The 22,894-nt window shown below is 40.8% G+C and overlaps 1 protein-coding gene across 2 annotated transcripts in view; it reads left to right on the forward strand.

The window, feature by feature from the left end:
* The window catches only part of JAKMIP2 (janus kinase and microtubule interacting protein 2), a 134,737-nt gene extending 113,177 nt beyond the window's left edge, over positions 1–21,560 (forward strand). The window contains exons 18-22 of one of the 2 annotated variants that reach the window (XM_054568221.1): positions 2,276–2,353; positions 4,223–4,426; positions 8,572–8,637; positions 12,690–12,760; positions 20,883–21,560. In XM_054568221.1, the coding sequence (XP_054424196.1) occupies positions 2,276–2,353; positions 4,223–4,426; positions 8,572–8,637; positions 12,690–12,740 (399 nt within the window). In that variant the 3' untranslated portion in view covers positions 12,741–12,760; positions 20,883–21,560. The remainder of the gene's footprint in view (positions 1–2,275; positions 2,354–4,222; positions 4,427–8,571; positions 8,638–12,689; positions 12,761–20,882) is intronic. The other variant, XM_054568222.1, reaches the window with a different exon arrangement.
* Positions 21,561–22,894: the final 1,334 nt, after the last annotated feature.

A 22,894-nucleotide genomic window follows, 5' to 3' on the forward strand; every position in this document is an offset into this window, starting at 1 on the left:
ACCAGTTTTATTTGGCAGTGATGGAAGTTTGGAGCCTTCCCATGATTGTGTGTGCAGACCGTAGAACAGAGTTCCCAGAAGCATCCAACAATGTCAAGTTGCATTGTCCACACCCATCGTGCATTTTTGTAATAGTCCCAGAACGAACGCTGGAAAAAATTCAGTTCAGTGTTTTCTCCCTTAGGCTGAGTAATTTTTTTACAGTGTACAATTATAGCAAAAATTACAGAAATGATGGGTGTAACTCTGATTTTAAAAAACTCCAAGCCATTTCACATCCACTAGGATGGATACTCTCAAAAAAACAAACAGAAAATAAGTGTTGGTGAGAATATGAAAAACTGTGAGCCCTTGTGCATGGTTGATGGGAATGTAAAATGGCACAGCCACTGTGGAAACAGCATGGTGGTTGCTCAGAAAAGTACCAGTAGAATTACCGTATGATCCAGCAATATTACATCTGGGTGTATTTGCAAAATAATTGAAAGCAGCGTCTCAAAGAGATTTGTACACCCAGGTTCAAAGCACCATTATTCACAATAGCCTAAATGTGGAGGCAGCCGACATTTATCTATCAACAGATGAATGGATAAGCAAATGTGGTTATACATACAATGGAATACTAATGGCCCTTTAAACAGGAAGGAAATTCTGACAAGTGCTGTGACATAGATACGCTTTGAGGACATTATGCTTAGTGAAATAAGCCCATCACAAAAGACAAATACTTTATGGACTGATTCCACTTATATTAGGTATCTAGAGTAGTCAAGCTCATACAGACAGAAAGCAGAATGGTAATTATCAGGGGCTAAGAGGAGAAGGAAATGGGAACTTCTTGTTTAATGGATATGAAGTTTTAGTTTTGCAAGGAGATTGGTTGCACAAAACAACGTGAATGTATGTAACACTACTGCACTGTACACTTAAAATGGTTAAGATGATAAATGTTGCCCTGGCTGGTGTGGCTCAGTGGATTGAGTGATTGGCCTGTGAACCAAAAGGTCACCAGTGGATTCCCAGCACATGCCTGGGTTGCAGGCCAGATTCCCAGTAGGGGCATGTGAGAGGCAACCACACATCAATGTTTCTCTCTCCCTGTCTCTCTCCCTACCTTCCCTTCTTTCTAAAAATAAATAAATAAAAGCTTTAAAAAATTTTTTAAAAGATGGTAAACTTTATGTTGTGTCTATTTTACAATAACTAATTATTTTTTTAAATCCCCAAGCCTAGGATTTGGCCATTATTAACTTGTGGCAATATATAATAGAATTTTATAACTCTATTGTTGTTGTTAATGTTATTATTACTAAAAAACGGGTAGTGATTCTTATCAGGATAGGCAATCCTATAATAGAAACATTTCATTTATAAAGTATGTGACCGATTATAGATCATTTGCTTGTATTTTACGCAGGGTTTAAATTTTATCAAGAGGTTAGTTTCTAAACTCAAAGCATATCACAAGAACTGTTTACATTGAAAGTACACTAGAAAACTCTTTAAATGCACAGCTATGGGGTACACATTCAACCTGTCCTGGGTGCTGTTCTAGGCACTGGAGCTCAGAGGCCACCAGGAAAGTCACCAGCAAAGTTTCTCACACAGGAATTAAGGACTGAAGGCAGTTATACACACAAAGAAATAACGGACTGACGTTGGGCTACATTACCTACAAAGATACATTCTTAAATGCTAATGACAAAATGCTCACAGAAGCTGAGGACCGCAAGGGAACATCAGAGTTAAGACTCCAGCTCACTTTGCAGCAGGAGCAGAGACTCATTACGTTGCATTGGGGTTGTGGGTGGAATCGCCACCGCTCTCCAAATCCCAGTCTATCTTTGTGTTTGCTAATCTTACACTGATGACTTTGGATGAGTTTTTCATTATGCAACTCTGCTGTACTACATTTCATAACATTCTTACAAAAATACACTATCATAATATATTTGCACATGTATACTTTGGAGCTAACATTTATTTGTCAAAATCTACCCTTGATCACATGCTCTTGAATTGGCATACAGATCCTTTAGAGCTTTCTGTGTGGATTGTTCATTACGTCTTTTTTGTTTCTTTGCATTGATTTTCACATTCTCTGGATAAGACGATGGAAGTTGAACTATTTCCCTAACAGACAAAATCAATGACCCTACAAATACTAATGATTTGTCTTGTGCTGGAATTAGAGAAAACATTGATCAATGTGATTATATATCACTTTCTGGTTAACTAAACTGACTCTATTTATCAACATGGCCCTTTTTTATAGGAACAATTCTGCAAAATCAAAGGCTATCTGGAGGAAGAACTAGACTACAGAAAACAAGCTCTCGACCAAGCATATATGGTAGGTATAGCACACAATCAAGACACTCAGAGTTTTTACATTATATGCTGTGGAGGAAAGCCTCCTATTTAATTCATAATGCACATATTCAAATTGACCACAATATGCAATGGTTTATGTATTCAGTGGTTTTCAGTTCTTATTTTTAAAAATATATCTCTCTTTGCTGTTATAATATTCTTATAATCATAAATATTTAATTATACTTTAATTTTTAAAAATTAAATGCATATCATTGTATAACATTTTAATGAAAGACAAACTGTCCGGCAGTGCAAATTAAAGAAAAAGTGAATTAAATACAGTTGGGAGTCTAACGTAATCATAGAGTAATAAAACCTTTAGTGTTTGTTGTAAACATTTTTAATTCACTTATTTTTTCACAACAACCCTGTGAGGTATAGGTGATATATTCCTGTATCGCATACAAGGACACAGAAGCTTGGAGAGTGAAAGAACTCTCCCCACAGGGGTCCGTGGGTGGCGTTTAGATCAGACTGCAGACATTATGGCCTTAAATGCCGCCATCCGGCCAGCACGGGCAAGGCTGGGCCAGTAACTGGACTGCACCCGTTACTCTCCCTCAGAGGATCACTTGACCCAGAAGCACACTTGGTCCATTCCCCTGCACTGAAGTCATAATAAGTAACTCCTACTATTGGACGAGTGCTCACATTTCTTCTCTCCATAGGCACTGCACCTCCTGACCCCCACCCATTAATTCACAATAATGACTCAAGAGAAAAAGAGCAGACTTAAAAGAGGAACATTTCAAGGAGTTGCTTGTAGAGCTTTTGATAGTGCTTTCTGTCCAGGAAGCAGTGTGCGTCATTTTGGGGGAAAGAGTGAAGCTCTTAGTTTCTGCTCATAACACAGATGAATGGGTATTTCCCCTCCAAAATGAATAGGAGATTCTGGGAATCACTTGATGAGGAAAAGAATGAATGAGTTCGTCTCTAGAGGATAGAGAGGGAAATGCTTCTTCCCCACCCTCCCTACCCTTTATCCTCGCCACCTCTACCAGTACTTAAAAAGGTGTGTTTGGTGTCCCCTCTGACTGCTCATTCAGACAAGAATATTTAACTTTAAAAAGATAAGATCTGTCCAGGACAAGAGCTGGGAAAACATGCCTCACCAGGGCATGTCCACTTACCTCTGTCAAAGTCACAGGGAGCAAGATTGTAGATTTTGGCAACTGTGTTTGAAACATGTGAGAAAAAAAAAACACTCACCTATAAGGAAGAGTAGACTCTTCATCTAAAAAAAGAGGGAAGTTGTCATTAAAAAAAAAAAACCACCAATTTCAGAGACCCAAGGCCATTTTTAGATCATATTTCCTCATTTTTATTTTAAGAAAAAATATGGAGATTGGAAAGCCATCTTTAGGTACAGAGGTATGTCACATGGAAGAGAGGTGAATTTTGTGAATGAAATTTAGCTCTAATTTCAAGTATTTTGTTCCAACTTTGACCATTTTTCACTATTTTTCTCTAAAAATGTGGCTCCCATAATAGATGTCCTTGAATGTCTGAAGGGCTGTCAAATGGAAGAGAAAAACTTATTTTCAGCTACATTTGAGAATAGAAAGACGTACAATTATTATAAGAAAGTAGGAACTTTCTAAAAATAAAAGTTGTCCAAGAAAAAGAACAAATTTCTCATCATCCAAGAAGTTAACATATTGGCTGAATGACTCTTATGGAATCTTATAAAGGGGATTACCAAAAGAATAGTTAGTCTGGATAAGCAATGAAATTTATTTTATCGCTATTATCCTGTAAGACTAAAATAATACATCCCTTCTCACACACTCACACTACACATAAATGCTAAGGTCCAAAGTTAGACTTTTCTACCTTTATTTGCCAGAGAATCCAGGAACTAGAAGCTACTTTGTACAATGCTCTGCAGCAAGAAACTGTTATCAAGTTCGGCGAATTATTAAGTGAGAAACAGCAGGAGGAGCTGAGGACTGCAGTAGAGAAGCTACGGCGGCAGATGCTGAGAAAGAGCAGAGAGTACGACTGTCAGATTCTTCAGGAGAGAATGGAGCTCTTACAGCAAGCCCATCAGGTGAGGACGGAGTGACTTCCGTGTAGGGTTGGTACCAAGCACATGGGACTTCATACTAAGTCCATGGTATTGAATATGGGTATGGAGAAGCCTGGGAGATGGAAGCTATTTTCAGAGAGTAAAATAAATAACTGGTGTTTTCTATGTACATTCAGATAAGGGATGACTTTTCTACAATGATTCAATCTTAAGAAAATTGGCATTTAAGAAGCATTGCCTGTTGGTAGGACTTTTGCAACTATTGGGTCATGAAATAACCTTTGGATCTCAGGGAGCCTGATTATCCCCATTATGCAGGAAAACAGGCCTTTCTCCAGAACAGGAGTAGCACTTTCCTCCTGTTGCTCATCCCAGTCTATAGCCTGGTCTATAACCTGATCAGATAACCTGAATAGGGTAAAAGAACACAAGGGCCTTTCTCTTTATTCCCAGAACAAAGAGCAACAACAACAAAGCTTGGAAGCTGCCACTTACTTCCTGGCATTTGCTCTATGTCAGCAAATAAACTAAGGGCTCTCCTGACATCATTTCATTTAATCTTCACAAGGGCCCACTAAGGTAAGTTTCCTTATTATCCCTAGAGGTATCGATACTGGAGATAAGAGCGTTTAATGGATTTGCCCGAGAGGACAGAGATAGTAAGCAATGGAGCCAGGGTCCCAGCCCAGGTCCGCCTCACAGCAAGGCCAGTAACATAACGACACATGTACTTTCCAATGCAGCTTGAGTCATGTGTTATTTATATGATTCATCTAGACCAGCGAGCCTCAATATAGACACCCAATATCAATGTATAGCCAAAATTCTTCATCATGTCATAACGTGGCAAGTGAGGAATAGGTCAAAAGCAGGTTCCATAAGAATTCCAGTATTGGAACTGCCAGGCTATAAGTATTTGGTACTCAGAAGTTGTAACGAGCAACTGGTACAAAATCCAGATGGGCTGTACAAGACATAAGAAGCGTGTGGTCATCAGAGATCAAGGTGAGTGGAAAAGGAACCGGAGTTATTTTATAACACCAATAAGAACAGTGTATGGGCAGCTTGACAATTAGCACATTTCAGACATAGCCAGGAGCTTGGTGGATCTTTATAGGCTAACAGACTTCCCAGGTTAACAGGGAACTATGAAGCCACTTGTCCGAGAGGTGATAAAAGCATGCATGTTTGTTTCGATGGCCCTTCAGATTCCATCATAAAGGTTTAGGTTTGACCCTTTAATAGTAGATTCTATGACATCATTAAATTACCACAGGCATCCTTTCCTGTTGCCAGGGAATGAACGTATCTTCTGCATAAATGTCTTATGCTACAAAACATTTAATTAATTTCAACAAATCAGGAGTTGTGGCATGGAACCACAGAAATATTCATTCTTAAGATGGACAAGTAGTTATCTAAGTTTATTTATGGTTAAAACCTTATCATCTCTTTTAAGTCCCTTTTTAATCAGCTAAGATACTTCACTCACAGAGACGGCTTATTTTGTTTTGTTCCTCTTTCCTCCCGATGAAGAGCGGCAAAGTAATAACACCAATCAACAGTGGCCGAGGCAATTTCAGAAGTGGCAATAAGCGCTATGATGAAAATTATACCATGTGTGTGAGTTCAGGAGTAGAATTGGCCACTTTAGATGGGCTGGTCAGACAAGGCCTCTCTGAAGACATCTAATCCCCAAGGAACCAGGCACGTGGCACAGTGTCCCAGAAGATTGGGACAGTGAGGGCTATGATGGGGGTGTTTCGGACATTCAGGGAACACAGAGAAGACCCGTATGGCGGGGGCACTCAGAGCCAAGGGGAGGTTGACATGAGGTGAAGTTGGAGAGAGAAGACGGGGCTAGATCATGTAGGGCCACATGGAAGCGGCCTGGGTTTTATTCTGAGTGCAACTCAGCTAACTCTCACTTTGCCCACTTCCTCACCCCCTTAACCCTCATGGACAACCGTGATTACTTCCCATCATAACAGTTCCCACTGGCTGCCATGGATGGGTGTAGACGACAGGACTAGAAGCAGGAAGAGCTGGCAGTGAGCCGTCATTCCAGTCCTGACAAGGGACAGCAGTGACTTTGGTGTACTTGGTAGCAGTAGAGATTAAAAAGTAGGTAGAAAAGGGATCTATTTTTCAACCCAACAGCATTTCCTGTTGGGTTGGATACCAAGTGGATGGGAAGAAAAAAGAAATAAAGCAAGCATCACACAGTGTACCTTAACTAACTCATTTAATAAATATGCATAGGCAGCTGCTTTGTGCTGAATACTCTACAAGGTATTAGGGATTGGTGACGAAGTTATACATGGTTTAGCCTTTGATTATCTCTTCTACTTAATTTGTTTTTCCCTGTGTTTTAACTTTTGCCTCCCCACTGGAACTGATAGTCCCTTGAGGTCAGGAACTAATTGATGCCTTACCTGTCTTCTCTCCATTACATCCAGCATAGTCCTGAACGTGTAAGAAGGTGCCCAACAAGCACAGGCTGGATAGTTGAATAGGTACTGCAGTAATCTCACATGTATCTGATTATGTTGATGGCAATTTGTCTCCACATCCAGTAGACATACCAAGGAATTATTTGTGCCCTTGAGGTGGAGGTGTCTAGCAATTTTGTTCTCTTACTGTGTAGTGTTGGAACATAAAATATACACAAGCACACACTTCACACACACACACACCATCAGCATTCGCTCTTGTATCTTTTCAGGGTCAGCCATGATGGTCTCTCTGACCAAAACACACCATCTTCACCTACACACACTGGAGCGCCTTTCCTTTAAAGCTGGGTTTCTCCGTCTCCGCACTACTAAGATTTTGGCCCAATCTTCTTTATGAATCTTCTTGATTCTTTATGGCGGGGGCCGTCCTCCTATTTTAGGGCATTTAGCAGAGTCCCTGGCCTCTGCCCATCAGATAGGCACAGACATGCATCCCCCACTGTGATCACATTGTGATTTTAAAATGTCCAGGCAACTGGATATACTAAAACCACAGAACTCTACACTTTCAAATAAATCAACTACCTAACGAATGTTACTGTGTACAGACATTGCCAAATGTCTGCCGAGGGGCCAAATCATCTCCGGTTGAGAACCGCTATTTTAGGGAAAAGGAAATATGATTTCCAAGTTCAAGTATTCTTTGTTCTAGCTTCCCTTTTTCTCTCCACATTGCATTATAAAAAACTCTCTTTTTATATTATCACCCAGTTTCACTTCCAGTGTTTTCTTCTCAGACTACAGTTCTCCATTTTCTAATTATTCCCCAGAGAGGCATGAAATAACACCCCTACACTGTGGAACCCCGTGCCCTGAACATAAATGGCCTTTAGATCGCCAGGTAGAAATGTGAAGACTTTTCACTTGCAAATAACTGTCAATGTAATGTTGATTTCAAATCTGTGCTATTTAAATTACTGGAATTTTATTGTATAGTTGACAGATAAATTCAGAAATAGTCCTGAAACTTTTTTGTCTTCAGGATTACTTGTGTAATTTTTATGAGTTTTTTTTTCCCTAAATTACCAGTTTCCTCTTTGAAATTTTCATGGAAGTGTAAACTCTGCTTTATGAGAAGTGGCCAGTTGTGCTTTGAGAAGAAATCCCACCCTGAAACAGTAAAATAAGGTTGAAAAGAAAGGTTAGCAAAAACAATGGGCTTATTTACATTTGCATTAGTCAGCTTCAGCCATTTTTTATTGTAGTAACAAACAGCCAAAAATCTTAATACAAACAGTTTACAGTGGCATTTGTTTCTTGCTCACTGGTTCTGATTCACACTACTGTCTCTGCTCGGATGTGGCATTCCCACGAGTCACATCCCACTGGCCAAAACCGGTCCCACAGCCAAGCCCAAGCACAATGGGGTGGGGACTCTAACTCTCACAGGGAAGGGATCTGCAGGGATAGACCCAGTAGAGATGGCTAGCAAATATTTTTAAAATATAATCAATGGCAATAATTTCCCACATTAAGAACAGGTAATTTTGAAAATGCAACGATGAATATGGAAAAACATACCTGTGATGCTTCCAGCAGCTAGTACTAATATTAATGTCTTTAGAGAAAGTTGACTGTTTTGGGTTGGTGAACAATCTTTTTGTGCAACTTAATGACCATTAATGCTTTCCCTTTCTCTTCTTTCTTTAGAGAATTCGTGACTTAGAAGATAAAACAGACATCCAGAAAAGACAGATAAAGGACTTAGAAGAAAAGGTATGTGTTAAATTCAATATATATTTTAATTTTATTTTTTTAATCAGAAATTAATATCAACATCACTCACTCTGTGTGTTCTTTCTTTCCTCTTAGTTACTGTGTTTTATGTAGGCAGGTATAGTATTGGGTTGGCCAAAAAGTCCGTATGTTTTTTTCTGTAAAATAAAAGACACATTTCTCATTTGTTCCATAACTTTATTGATAGATATTTGGAATATGTCAGCTATCTCCCACTAGTGGGAAAAAGTCAGGGTTGCTGCTAAACATCTTCCAAGGCATACGACAGCCCCACAGAAAGAATTATTTGGCCAAAAGATCAATAGTGCCAAGAAACTTCACAAACTACTTTTGAAACATTCGATCAGTCACAGCATCTTCTCTGTACACTGCACAAGGTTTTTTTGGGGGTTTTTCTTTTGCATTTCAGTTGCATTTTTACCTTTCTTGAAATAATAAAACAGAATACGCCAAAAATGTTGCTTATTTTCTTCCATCTTCAATAATAAATGGCTGCACAAAAACTCACCCATTTTGATGTTTTTAAAATGCACGCTGATAAGACAGCTGTCACAGTACAATCTAACAAAATTGTTTCAAATGACGTTAAGACAACTAAGCGCTACTTGAGCCATTGTATGGGAAGAAACTAAACAAACTTTTTGGCCAGCCTAATATATGTAGACTTTACCTTGGGTCAGGGACCAGGATTCCAACACAGGTTCCACCTTCAGTAGCGTAGCCTTGACATTCTTGTCTTTTGTGTTGATTCCCATTCTTTTCTCTAGTGTTTTCTTTCCTCAGTTTCCTCTTTTTCATCTTTATTTCCTTTTCAGTTGTTACTCTGCTTTCTTTTTAAAATCTTTTTAACACCTTAAAAAATCCCATTATTATTCCTAAAAACCCTTTTTTTTCTGATATTGCCATTTTACCTCAACAATAAACACACAAATTTAGATTGGTACATGATCATGATGCCCTCATGTCACCGCCTCACGCCATGGCCCGCAGTGATCTGCAAGGGCCACTGCTTCTTCCAAGTGAACCAGCACTTCGTGGTATTGTGTGTGGCATAGCAGTTCTTCAGGGTGGGGGAAGGGAGCGGTGCGTGCAGCCGTGCTGAACAGCTGCACCGGGTTAAACAGTCTTGCACAACAAAAAATCCCCCTGCTCATGATGCCCAGAACACTGCTGAGGAACACAGCAAAGATGGCAAGAGGTTTTCTTGGAGTTCTAGACTGATGGACGAGAAATACGTGTCTGATCCCTATGTTGCAAAATAATATGGGTGTCTTGCAGTATTTTTCATAGTCACCCAGGAAGGAAATAGCTAACCATCTGCCATTTCTGAGACAGTGGTTAGAATTTGGTCGGTCCCAAATTGCTTCAGTGGTCGTTCATGTGTGCGAGAGGGATGGAGCTAGTAGGGGCCGTTTGCCTGGATTCTTACGTAAGCCAGGTCTCAGGCACTTACTTGACCTTGGGTAAGTGATTTCACCCCCAGTGTCTGCACCACATCTATAAAATAGGGAAGATAACACTTGCCTTCATCTCCTCTCCATAAGGAACAAATTAGATCTCTTACATGAATATTAGAGAACGCTAAAAAAGTATAAGTCAAATTTAAAAGCATAATCTAAAAATTTTCTAAACATAAAGTATACTTCTGCACATTTTTAAAGTTGAAGTTTCCTCATGTCAGAAGTGTGCTCTTCAGTCCTGCAGGATTGAAAGGCAACGTTAAACCAAGGACTTAGTCTGACTTCCCAGGTGTTTGGCAGGAAGACCCACAGAAGGTCGGGACTGCCCTACAGCTTCCCTGGCTGTCAGACACGCCAAGCCTCCCGTTTTCTACATTTTTGAGTGGCCAGCTCTTGGCTCTAGTCGTTCTCTCTGCTCACCCTCAAACAGCCCTGGGACTGGCTCAGGGGCAAAGTCACGGTTAAGGCAGTTCTGCCCCAGAAACAGCATTTCAGTTCAGTCCCTGTTCAAATGGAGAAAACAAACAAAGGATTTATTTTTTTTTTCTTTTAATTTTTTTGTATACCTGCTAATGTCACCGCCCTGGTCCCATGGAAATGTCGGGAGAGGGAGATTAAGATCATGTTTAGTTTGGAATTCCATGTGAACTTCTCATTTCATGGGTTTGACCTTCTCAACATTTGTGATCGTGAGATAAGGTACTTAACAGAAAATAAAGATTCTTTAGCTATCAAAGCAACATATTCCACATGTAGTTATAAATTAAGCCGCTTCAAAGACAATCCAGTTTGCTTCAGATTAGAGATTTGAATGAGATGAGCACCTTCTATTCTTCAGCTCCCTTGACCTCTATTCTACTTGTTTACAAGCCAAAGATCACTTATGTTGGAGGTAGTCTTCATTCTTTCCCGTGGGACACTTGAGCACCCTCTCAGGGTATATAATATGTTTCTTCTTTGTTCCTCATTGCCATGCGCAGAGTTGATATAAATCAGGTGGTAACAACAAACAGCAAAATTGCCCAAAATATGCAGCATTCTACCATATCCAAAGCACTTTTACTTCCATCATCTTGTTCGGTCCTCATAATTATTCTGTGATTCAGATACAACAAACGTTATGGTCCCCTTTTACATGGATAACAAAACAATAGCTCAGCGATTAAACTTTCCCAAGAGAGTGTAACCAATCCATGGCAAGTCAGGGCCAGAGATCTGCCCGCCACACTGCATGGGCTAAGAATCTCTTTACAAAGTGATGGGCATCTCCTCGTTCATGCCCAGAGAGGTAGCGCTGCTATTTGACCTTCTCCTGGGAACAGTAGAAGCCTTCCATTTCTCCCCTCCTCCATCCTGCCCTGCTACAGGTGCCAACATATCCCTCTCCATCTTCAAAGAATGAAGTAAAAAAGGACAGTTTCTGCATTTTAGATGAATACAGCTGTCACCAATACTTTGGTCTTAGCACCCTATTTATAACTTGTTCATGCCATGTTGGCGTAGTGAAGTCAGAGACTTATAAGCATTAAAGGAAGTGGGCAAATACCATGCCCCCTATGGGAATGTCCTCCATGCCATACGAGATGTCAGACGCAGCAGAGTGCTCCTGAAGAGTGATAACAAAGCAAAAGACTTCCTGACTCTGTAAGAGTAAGTCACCAAAGAAATCGGTGTTTGAAAAACTGACCTGACCTCTGATCTTTTATAATCAGTATAGACTTGGTTATATACTAGTGCAACATAAGCATCCGTTGGTCCAACCAAGTATCTGCTTCTCTAGCGAAGATTCTTGGTGAAGAGAAACAAATCAAGCATCACTTAATTTCTGTGGATGAGATAAGGCGAGACCTATCCCAGAAGCACAACAGACTAGAACAGCATTGTTTGTTCATTATCCAAAGTGTCCACCAATGTAGAAACCTATTTCACACCAACAGGAGGGCCACACAAACTCCCTTGTGCGGGACAGACCCAGTTTATACCTGTTGCCCTGGCGGAATTACTGATAGCATCTGATTTCCCTCTCTGGGGTGTCCCACCGCGGATGACTTGTTATATGTTGACATGCATATTACTATTCTTCCTGCTGTGCCTTAGTCCTAAGACCAATGATAGCACTGAATGATTAAGCATATGCTCTGATTATATTGTGTCTGAAATAACCTCCCACACATTAAAAATGGAAGCCGTAACATACAATAGAAGAGGACTTGGGAGGTCTAAGCTCTAAACTTCACTTTGCCTTGAAATTATGTGAAATTAGCCTATTGATTAACTGCCCTGTGAGGAAAAATATCTCACTTATCAAATTAGGGGCTTAGACCAATTATCTGTAAGACCCCCCTCAGAATTCTAAAATGTATGAGTCGATGTTAGTTGAACACCAGTTAATTATTCACTGCATCGCTTTGCCAGTAGACAAATAAAAGGTATGTGTTTTTGAAACAAAAGGTACATGGTGTTATATGAGAAGTGCTCATCTGAGCAATATGGAAAAGCTGAGGTTTTGTACTACCTGAATGGCACTACAGAAATTCAGATTTACATAATCTTCTTCTTTTTCTTCTGCAGTTTCTGTTTCTATTCTTGTTCTTCTCTCTTGCCTTTATTCTATGGCCTTGATGTCAAGGTGCCTCTTGAAGGTAAGATTCCATTTAATTCTCAAAATGTGGTTCTGATAGGTATTTGATAAGAAGGATGATACATGTGGTTACTAGAGTTACTATGCTCATGTTTAAAAAATAACACTTGGTTTGATTGGCTTACATGCCATAAAATGAGAAGCAGATCCAATCCATTTAGGTGTTTATTGGAGAAATAAAGCAACTATGAAGTATAATGAGAATCAAGAGTTTTTTCCTAGTTAACAATTTTGCTTGGGAAAGCACGATGCCGATGGATCTCAGAAATCTCATCGTAATTGTGGCACAGAGAGGGTTGCTTCTGTATCTGCGAAAGGAAGAAATACATTTTTAGTATCTTTTCCAGCTTGAAAGCTCCGATTTTCTGTTAATCTTAAGAAGCTAACAATGACTGATATTTTTTAACTCTTTCTCCCTATCTCCATCAGAACTCAGGGAAGTAGGAAAGTGAAGCTGAATCTTGGGTTTTCAAATAAGAATATTGTCAATGTCAATTTAGAAGAAGAAAAAAAAGACGAGTCTTATTGTTGCTAAGTCCATGTCTCGTGAATACATGCATAAATATTCTTAGACAGTGATTCCCAATGCTATTAAAAATTAAAATTGCATGGCCTTCCTCCGACTTTACGAAGCAGATTTCTGGATATGCAGGTGAGCTAGATGGTGGGAGGGGTAAAGAGCAAGGGCTGGTCTGTACTTTTAACAGGCCTATCAGGTCATTTTGATGTCCACCCAGGGATGGAAACCACAACTCTCAATACCATTATTTTTAAAATGAGGGCTGGCTGCTATTCTAACTCCATTTATCACAGTCTCTGTCAACTTCAGTTATCCTATTAAGCTCTATTACTCAAGGATCTTTCCTGGACCTCATGTTATTGAATATTTTCTATAGCTAATGGAAAAATGGAAGAGAGATGCTTTCTCTCTCCATGGGGATCAACTCTGTGACCTCAAGTGGAACTTACAAGCAGGCGGGCGTCAGCATGTACAAGGAGTTTAGCAGATCTGCCCAGAGAACTATGTCTTCATATAACTAATGCTCTGGCTTTGTTCCTTCCAAAATATTTTCTTTTCAGACTGACAAATCCTTTATGTGACATGAAGGGTGGTAGCCTTGCAACACATAATGAGGAGGACTAAGTCTCTCAAATTGAAGGAGAACATCTTAAGTGAAATGGGGGAGGTTCTCTTAAGAAAGGATCAGAATGGTCAGAGCATCAGGAAACAAACAGTCCCCCCCCCAAAATGAACAATAAACAGGGCAAATAAAGTTCATCAGACACAATTACTACGTGGTCGTTTAGGAAAGAGAAGTCCAATTTCATAAGTAAATACTAGCTAGAAAATGTGTAGGTCTCTGAACATTAACGTCAATAATGGCTGACATTAAGTGTCAGGTGCTGTTTTAAGCAGCAGACACATGAATCCTCACAAACACCCCTGTAAATTAGGTGTTGCTTTTATTGCTTTTTTTTTTTTTTTAATGGTTGGAGGAACTGGAGCATATGGCTTTCCCAAGACCACACAGCTACAATTCTCAGGACTAACATTTGCACCTGGACACTTTAACCACCAGACAACCTTGCCTGTCAAAGAGGACATCCATCTCACATTTTGAACATCATTTATGTTCAGCCACCTGTCAGCGACTGGGGGTATCCTCCCCGTTTGTGCAGCGCCCCTTCCTGGTTGGGTTTGAAATTACAGTGTTGTCATCTCTAGATCTTTTCCCATTTCCCTATTTCTAATCCCTCGAGGGATGTACAAAATTTGATTTGCTTTTCCTCCAGAGTAGCACAGAATTGTCACTTAGTAATTGTATGTTGAATGAAAAAGATGATTAATATAAAGCAACATGGCTGAGTTGTCTAGAGTCTTGAGGTTAAATAGACTGTTAAGTTTGAGTCCTGCCGTTTCCTAGCTGTGTCATGGTAGAGGTTTACTCTACCTGAGATTAGATTTTCTGTTCCATAGAATAGTTTTAATTATATTACCTACAGTATACAGTGTTATGTTAAAATAATGAAATGAGATTATCACATTGCCTGAAACATAATTCAGTAGTCAGCAACTCTTAGCTATTATTTTTTTTAAAGATTTTATTTATTTGTATTTAGAGAGAGGGGAGGAGAAGGAGAAAGAGAAGGAGGAAAACACTGATGTGTGAGCGATACATCGATCCGTTGCCTCTCACACTCCCCACACCGGGGACCTGACCTGCAACCCAGACCTGTGCCCTGACTGAGAATCGAACTGGCGACCTCTGGGTTTGCAGGCCAGCGCTCAATCCACTGATCCACACCAGCCAGGGCCTATTTTTTTTTTTTAAAGAAAGCTATAATATTTACTGAGTTTGCAAATGTCCGAGTTTGAAATTATGACCTCTAGTATTGCCAAGTGGTTTTCTATTTTAACCAAATCAAATAGTTGCCTCTTCATCTCCTCTTTTCAGGGAATAATCTGGATTTAAATAATACAAGGGCATGAAACATCCCTGAAAACTGACTCTTGACACTCATCTCTCCAAAGCAGGCGAGAGAGAGAGAGAGAGAGAAAGAATAATGCTTGGCTTGTTGGCAAGTAGTAAAAGCACACTGCAAATAATCGTAAAAGTATTGTCCTACTAAATTAATAATGTATATTCTGCTCTTCAACCCAAGACTGATTTAAATTATATATAAAGATACCCTCCTTAAAATGGAGGGACTCATGCTTTCATTTTAGCAATTACCTAAGTCATTTTGCTGGTGCTGATCTAAAAGCTGCTGAGGGCTTCCAAGAAGACACCCTCACTGCTCTCAGGGGTTACTGACTGAGTAATTCATCCTGTGGATTATGTTGGGGCTTCAACCGTAAGCGGGGGAACCCCAGTACTGTCCGGAGATATCTTCCCACGCACCTGTATGTTTATTCCAGAGAAACGGTGTACCACTAATTTCACATTAGTTACACAGGGAGACGAAGGAGAGGAAAAATGAGAGGAGTACAAAAAGAATCTATCACCAGGTTACATGTTCTATTCTGATACAGTGGCCCATTGAAAACCCCCGTCTTTTAAAGGGAAATGGATTGATGAAGAACAGAAGAGCACCAGCTTATTCATTAGGAAGCCTGGAAGGCCAGGCCAGGAAGGTGGCTGTGATTCTTTATCCACATGCTCTCATCTGGTTCACTTTTTTAATTTTTAAAATTTTTTTCCATTACAATTTACATTCAATGCTATTTTGTATTAGTTTCAGGTGTATGGTATGATGGTTGGACAATCATATACTTTACGTAGTGTCCCCCGATATTTCCAGTCCCCGCCTGGCACCGTACGCAGTTATTCCAATACTATTGACTGTATTCCCATGCCGCAGCCTAGTTCATTTTTAGTGATACTCCTCTAGTGTCAGCCATGGACTCTTGATCATGATAGCTTAACATTTTCACTTCTTGCCTAGTACCATAAAACAAGTTAAAAGGCGCATAATACCATATTGTTATTCAGATTGCAAGAACTTAACAAAAAATACTTTATTATAAAAATAGCCACATTTGATTAGTTACAAGTTCTCCATTAAAAATAGGCCAATGTGTATTTCTTATTGCATTTATATTTTATCAGCCCCTGCTTCCACCAAGACCTATCGGTGGCCTACGGAAAACAAATGACAATATGACCAATCTCTACTATATTTGTGTTTAGAATAGGAAAGTTTTGCTCCTTCTTCTTTTATATTGGTAAAAAGAAGCCTATACAATGAATCATTTGGTTTACCAGTTAATTAGTCCTTTCTTTATGTAAAAATGTCCATTAGCCTTTATCTAGTCATATTAAAATTGTTTCCCTCCTGTCTCACACATCAGGCTATTGCTAAAGCAAAGAGCAGGGCTTCTGTTTTATTCATCTTTGTGTCTTCAGTGTCTACAACAGCACCTTCCCTGCACTAGCTGCTGAGTACGTTTTAAATTGACAGATGAGTTGAAAGGCAGATACTTCGATAGCTGGGCAAATGAATGGGAAAGTAGATTTGTGACACGTTAGATCAGAGCCCTGGATAGCACAGTACCAAGATGACTGTCCAATTTGTCCTTCATATGTCGTTTGGAGAATAATTTAAAGACTGAGTGAACAAAGGGAAGAACACACAAATGAATACATTCTCCCCCAGCTCCACAGTGGCGATACCCAATCAGCTGGGCTCAGTACTTCATTCCTCTTGTCACTCATTCTCCACACAGCAGCGCTAGTGAGTTTTAGGAAACACAAATCGAATCATGCCTTCTTCCTTGGGAAGCATCACCGTTGGGGTCGTAGCCCAGTTCCTTAATGAGGCCAGCGCCACCCTGCAAGGTACAACTGCAGACAGTGACTCAGGCTTCCTGCTGCTCCCCGATCCCCCTCCCCCGCCACCCTCCGATGAGCCTAGCTCCCAGCTGCCGCTCCAGGCTCTGCCCACGCCGTCCTGTGCACAGAACACCGTCCCTCCAGCTTTATTTAGGAAACACCTACTCACTCATCCTGCAGATCTTAGTTTACTTCTGACTGACTCGCAGCGGGAAGTCTTCCTCAATTTCACTCCTGGCCACATTTTACGTGCATTGGGGTTCTGGGCGGTTTCTTAACATTAACTTCTCTCGCCCTCATTGTAAGTAAAGGTCATGAAAGCAGGTACCATACATGTTTTCTTCATGCCTGCATCCTGGCCACCTAGACAGTGCCTAGCACACAGCTCTCAACCAACATGTACTTGTTTAATAATGGTGATGATACGAGCAGGAAGAGGACCTCCTGCTTTGCAGCTGAAAAAGTACATTTCATACCCATTATTTTAGTTAATACTTACAAAAGCCTACAAAATAGACACTATTATATACCTCCAAATATTAATTTCCTTATATAAGAAATCAGCAAATAATGGCATCTCTTATTTTTCTAAGGATTAAGTGATTTTGTGCATATGCAAAGAAGCATCCAGTGTGGTACCTGACCCATGGAAAGGCTCATCGAAAGCTATCTTCCTCGGACACACACCAAGCACTCTTTCCAAGATGTGCTTCCGCCTCCCTGCTCCACATTCCCCACACCTCCCACTACTGGTTAACATCCATTTGTCCTTCGCATCTCAGTGTGAAGTCAGGGACCCAGGGAAGCCTCCCCTGGTCCCCCAGCTTTAATTAAGTTTTATTCAGTATTCTCCATCTTCCTAGGATTCTCACAGACCAATTACCAAACAGTCCCCAGAGTCACTTTCCTCACCTGTAACATGGAGAGGACAGCAACAGCTGCCATTTACTAAGTGCTTTACTACATGATAAGTTGCCCAGGAGGGCTGAGGGGAAGGGGTCAGGAGTAGGCCTGGGGGTTCCGGAACGTATAACTGGGTGCACGGTGGTGCCCTTCACAGAGACATGGAGAGCCGGCAGAGGGACGGGCTGCTGTTCATGGCTGTTAGCTATTTGTGGTAACTAGAGAGTTGGAGTTAGTTACAGCTGTTCATCAACAGGCCTCTATGTATGTGTCTGTAAAGGACCTAAAGAAACTTCTGTTAGAAAACCCATAAGTAGCCTTTCAGTTGATGTCAACAAATATCTGCTAAGCGTCTTCTGTGACCCAGGCAGTGGGGCAGGCACTTGGATACTAGAGTCACCAGTCAGCAGTGACATCACATCCTGGTGGCATGTAGTAAACTCTCGGAAGGGATGGCTGCAGTCAGTGCTCTACAGAGGAGGAAGCTAAAGCTCAGTGCTGTTAAGCAACCCGTTCAAAAGAATCCCTGAGGTTCTGTAATATCCAGAAGCGCCTTCGAAATCAAAGATGAATTTGTGTTCTCCTCTGTTTTGGTTATAATGTGCTGACCTTTAGCTCATTGAAGATGATTGGTCATCGACAGTGACCTTTTGGGTAACACGTGAGTTATCCAGAATGCCAATTTGAATAAATCTGGCTGTGCTGTAGAAATCATACTCGATTTTACAGACACTCAACGTACGGAAATTTAACATTTTGGGAGACTGCCTTTATGTCCATTTGTTTTTTTAAAACCAACGTGGTTTTGCTCAAACGGGCTTTGCTGGCAGACATGAAAGAAATTATGCACATGTGCTTTGCAACAGAGTCTGGGATTTATCTCTGAGACTGTGTAAGTTGAAAGTTTGCAAGTAAAGACTTTTTTATTTACACATTTATTTTAAATATACAAACACACATACACTATATATGTATATACATGCACATACCTTAAAATGTCTTTTATATACATTCAGATCAGTTTCCTTATCTACCAGGAAATGAGAATGTTACGGTTATAACCAGTTGTTTTGGGCTCTCATTCTCATGAGATGTAAATATGACCTTCGCACATTTTTCTCAAACCGTAGCTTTATCCTTGAGTTAAAGCTTAGGTGGGTTCCCAAATTTTTTAGTCACTTTCAGCTCTTATAAGTCCAGCTCCATTTAAAAGTCCTATCTCAGACTGTTTAATATCATTTCTTCTTATCCCAGGGTGGGAGGGGGTTCACGGTCTGGCTCTGGGGGATTCCTTTCCGTTCCCTCTTCAAGGCTCAACCCCTCTGGAGGGCGGGAGCAGAAGAGGGGGAGAGGGGCGTGCCTCTCAGCCCCCGTGGCTGGGGTTGTGGCCTTCTCACTGGTGGTCGATGCTGTTCCTCTGGATATTACTGACCAGGCCTCATTGTCTTCTCAAAGAGAGGGGACGAAAGACTGAGCCCTGGGCCACCTGTGCATGAGTTCCTCAGCCACGCAGGCGCGCCCACTGCACCCTGCCCTGACTGGCGAGGCCCGAGCTCTCCCCCACCGCTGGCCCCGCGTTCCACCATCAGCGGTACCAGCCTCAGCTTCTTGCTGGGAAGGAAGCTGCGCCCCCATCCCTGCCCGCCCTCCCCCTCTATTCCCTGCACAGAGACAAAGGAGGATGAGAGCGTCACTCTGTGCTTGAACAGAGGGATGTGAGTCTCCTTAATACAAGCGCAGTCTCTAACAATGCCTTTCGGTACCTCCCCCGCCCCTCCCACGGGGTGCTCCAGTGCCCCGGCTTCGCCTGGGGACTCGGTCACTCTTTTATTTCACTGTAATCTCATCCTTTGGAGCCAAGTGGCTCTGCAAATACGAATTCCAAATGTTTCTGACTTGTGCTTATGGCGGGAATTTCTCTCAATCTTGAATTTGCCTCCGGACAGTGGACCAGAGTACCAAGTACACCGTCCAGGGGCAAAAAAATAATAATAATAAAAATAAAAAATGCTAAGGGCCTCCTTTTTTATCCCTTTGAATCCTGGTCACCATTCCTGGGGTACCAGTAATCCTGCTTCACAATTAGTCTCTTTATTATATTGATGGGGAAATTAAGGCTTAGAGACGTTAAATAACTTGTCCGTGGACATCCGTGTCGTTCAGGTTCTGAAGACCATGACCGTAAGCAGAATGTAATAGCACATCCTGTGCACCATTTCCAGCTTTTCTTGGAACAGAATATTATGCCCTAAACTTCTACCCAAGTGAAATGCAGACACATGGATTTAGAGAGCAACAGGGCTAGGAGTCCTGATAGGCATGGCCCAGGGGTGGACCTTTTCAGGGACACCTCTCGGGTCAACCAGGAAACCTGTGTGACAGATGTCATAGGGAATCCTCAGGTAAGGACCTCCAGGTGGAGGCCACCTGCCATTGGATGCAATTGTTGGGGAGGAAGTGTGACATAAAAGTAAGTCGCTGGAAGGCACAGATAGACCTGCTTGTAAAATAACACCTTAAAGGAATATCCGGGGGCACGATGATATAGCTGAGCTTCTTAAGGCTTCCCCTTGGAAGGCCCCAGAGGAAAAGGTAATAATGATAACATCCAATGTTTTTTGGCCACTTACTGTGAGTCAAGAATTGTTCATTACTTTAGATGCATTAAGTTGCACAACCCTTGAAATAGATCCTTCTATTTTCTCATTTAAAATTAATGTAATTAAGCTTCGAGACTTTTTTTATGTGACTTGCACAAGATCATAAGACTCAAAGGGGTGGTAAAGAATAAAATTGTTTTTTCTTTAAAAAAAGCATTTTGGTTTTTTCTTCTGTTTTACCTATTGACAGAAATGGCAATTAAAGACTATTCCCTCTGTTTTACAGAGTAACCGAAAACACGGATAAGACCCAGAAAGACATGCTTCTAAACCTTCCAAGATGGCAGAAATGTTTACAGCAGTGAGAGAGATCAAAAGCTAAGAACTACCTTGTAGCCAGGACTACAACTGTGTATTTTAAAGCCATTATTCAAGGTTTCTTACTTGACAGTTCCTATATGACCCTGTTGAAAATCTACAATATATGCTGCATTTACTGAAACATGTATATGTCGAACCAGAAGAAAAGAACTCTAAACATATATTGTGTAAAGGAAAAAAAAATCAGCAGTGGAAACAGTTTCAGCAGATCACGGCAAAGATGTGTCTTGGGCATGGAACCAAAGTTACAAAGAAACATTCTACCCCTGCTGTGCAGGGGGGGTCATTTTAATGTAACACCACACCCCATGGAAAAACTAGTCCTGAAATAAACATCATTTTAAAAAATCAAAACAAAACAACAAGGGTGGGTGGGAATGAAGCACGAGGAATACCTATAAGGAGCTATTTACAATAAAATGTTTCATTTGAAAAGTCTGGTTTCTTACTACAGGGATTTGCTTTTCTGTCTTTATTAGTGTTTAAAACTCAGGAACAGAGACATCTGCAATGTGAATGGGAAGAAAAGCACCCTCCGGTTTGTTTTCCTGCAAAAGGTGGAGCGGGTGGAGTGCACCCCGCAGATGACAGATTCGAGAAGTAGACCGCAGTGACCCCGGCTACACTGGCAACCAAGGCGGAGGACCCGGGCAAACGCCACATAAGAAACAGAAGCAGATTTGATGCTTCCTTGACCTTCTGTCACATCGGTGTTTGGCTCCGTGAACAGGAGACTGATCTCATTCATATTGAAAATTAAGAAGATGATGCTCTCAATCACAAGCTTCCTGACTTAGTTCTATTTATAATACCAACATCCATAGGGGAACACGGGCCAGAGAGCATCTCTGAATCTTTCAGTTTCCAGAATACTCGTTTTCCAATGGCTGCTTAAAATTGCCTGCAAACCAATGTTATACGATTTAAGTAAAAGCACCATAGAGGCGATAAGTAAACTTCTACCAACAGTTGTTTGCCACAGAGATGTGAATAGTAAATTCAATTACGATTATTTTTTTAAAATGTCCTGATAAGCCTAGAGCACTTGGATCCCTTGTTATTTAAACTGATAACAAATTTTTCCCCCAGGGAGCTCACAGCAACAAGATAGCTCTACTTTTTTATATAGAACTAACAGTATGTTACTGCTAAGGTTGTTTTCTACCAGAGACAATTCAAAGACTGGTACTTTTCCTAAGTCATGTAATACCGAGTCCTGGATTCAGGTTTGAGAGCAAATAAATGTTCCTGAAAAGCTAATTTTACACCTCATTTACTGTAGATAACAGAACAGCCTCAATTTTTCAAATTGTCAAGATTTTATTTACAGGGCTAGAATCCCCCTACATAGCAAATGTGGGTAGGGAGCCAGAAACTCTGTGAAATGCTACCCAAATCCTCCCATGTGTGGGTTCAGCATCTTATTCTTCGGTTTCAGCACTGGCATCTCAGAGCCAGCACAATGCCTGAAGAATGTACAAGAAAAGCTAGAATGCTGGGGTCCACTTTTTGTTTCTATTTACTGCTGACACAGGCACCTTTGGCCCAGTCACTTAACCTCTCTGTGCCTCAGTTTCCTCATCTGCAAAATGAGGTTAAAATGCTTTTTCATAAAGTTGTCTTCTTTGCAATTCTGGAACAAGAGGTGCTTCATGAAGCACAAAGTGCTTTGTAATTACCATGACTGCTGTATTATTTGACTCTCTTGTATCATTGAGAAAAAGAGTCCCTTGTGTAATAAAATTGTGCTTCAGTTTGGTGGGGTCTAAGCAGTGCAGCACTGAAGCTTTGCCATCAGACTACCTGGGACATCACTAGCAATAAAGACTGAGAGATCCAGAGCCAGGGTCTCTTAATATCCTCCAGTAAGTAGATCATCTCATGCTATTGAGCAAGATAGAAGAATGCGTCATTTCA

Source organism: Pteronotus mesoamericanus, unplaced genomic scaffold (genome assembly GCF_021234165.1).
Source record: "Pteronotus mesoamericanus isolate MK-2021 breed Mesoamerican mustached bat unplaced genomic scaffold, CSHL_Meso_final contig_2, whole genome shotgun sequence".
In the NCBI taxonomy this organism is placed as follows: domain Eukaryota; kingdom Metazoa; phylum Chordata; class Mammalia; order Chiroptera; family Mormoopidae; genus Pteronotus; species Pteronotus mesoamericanus.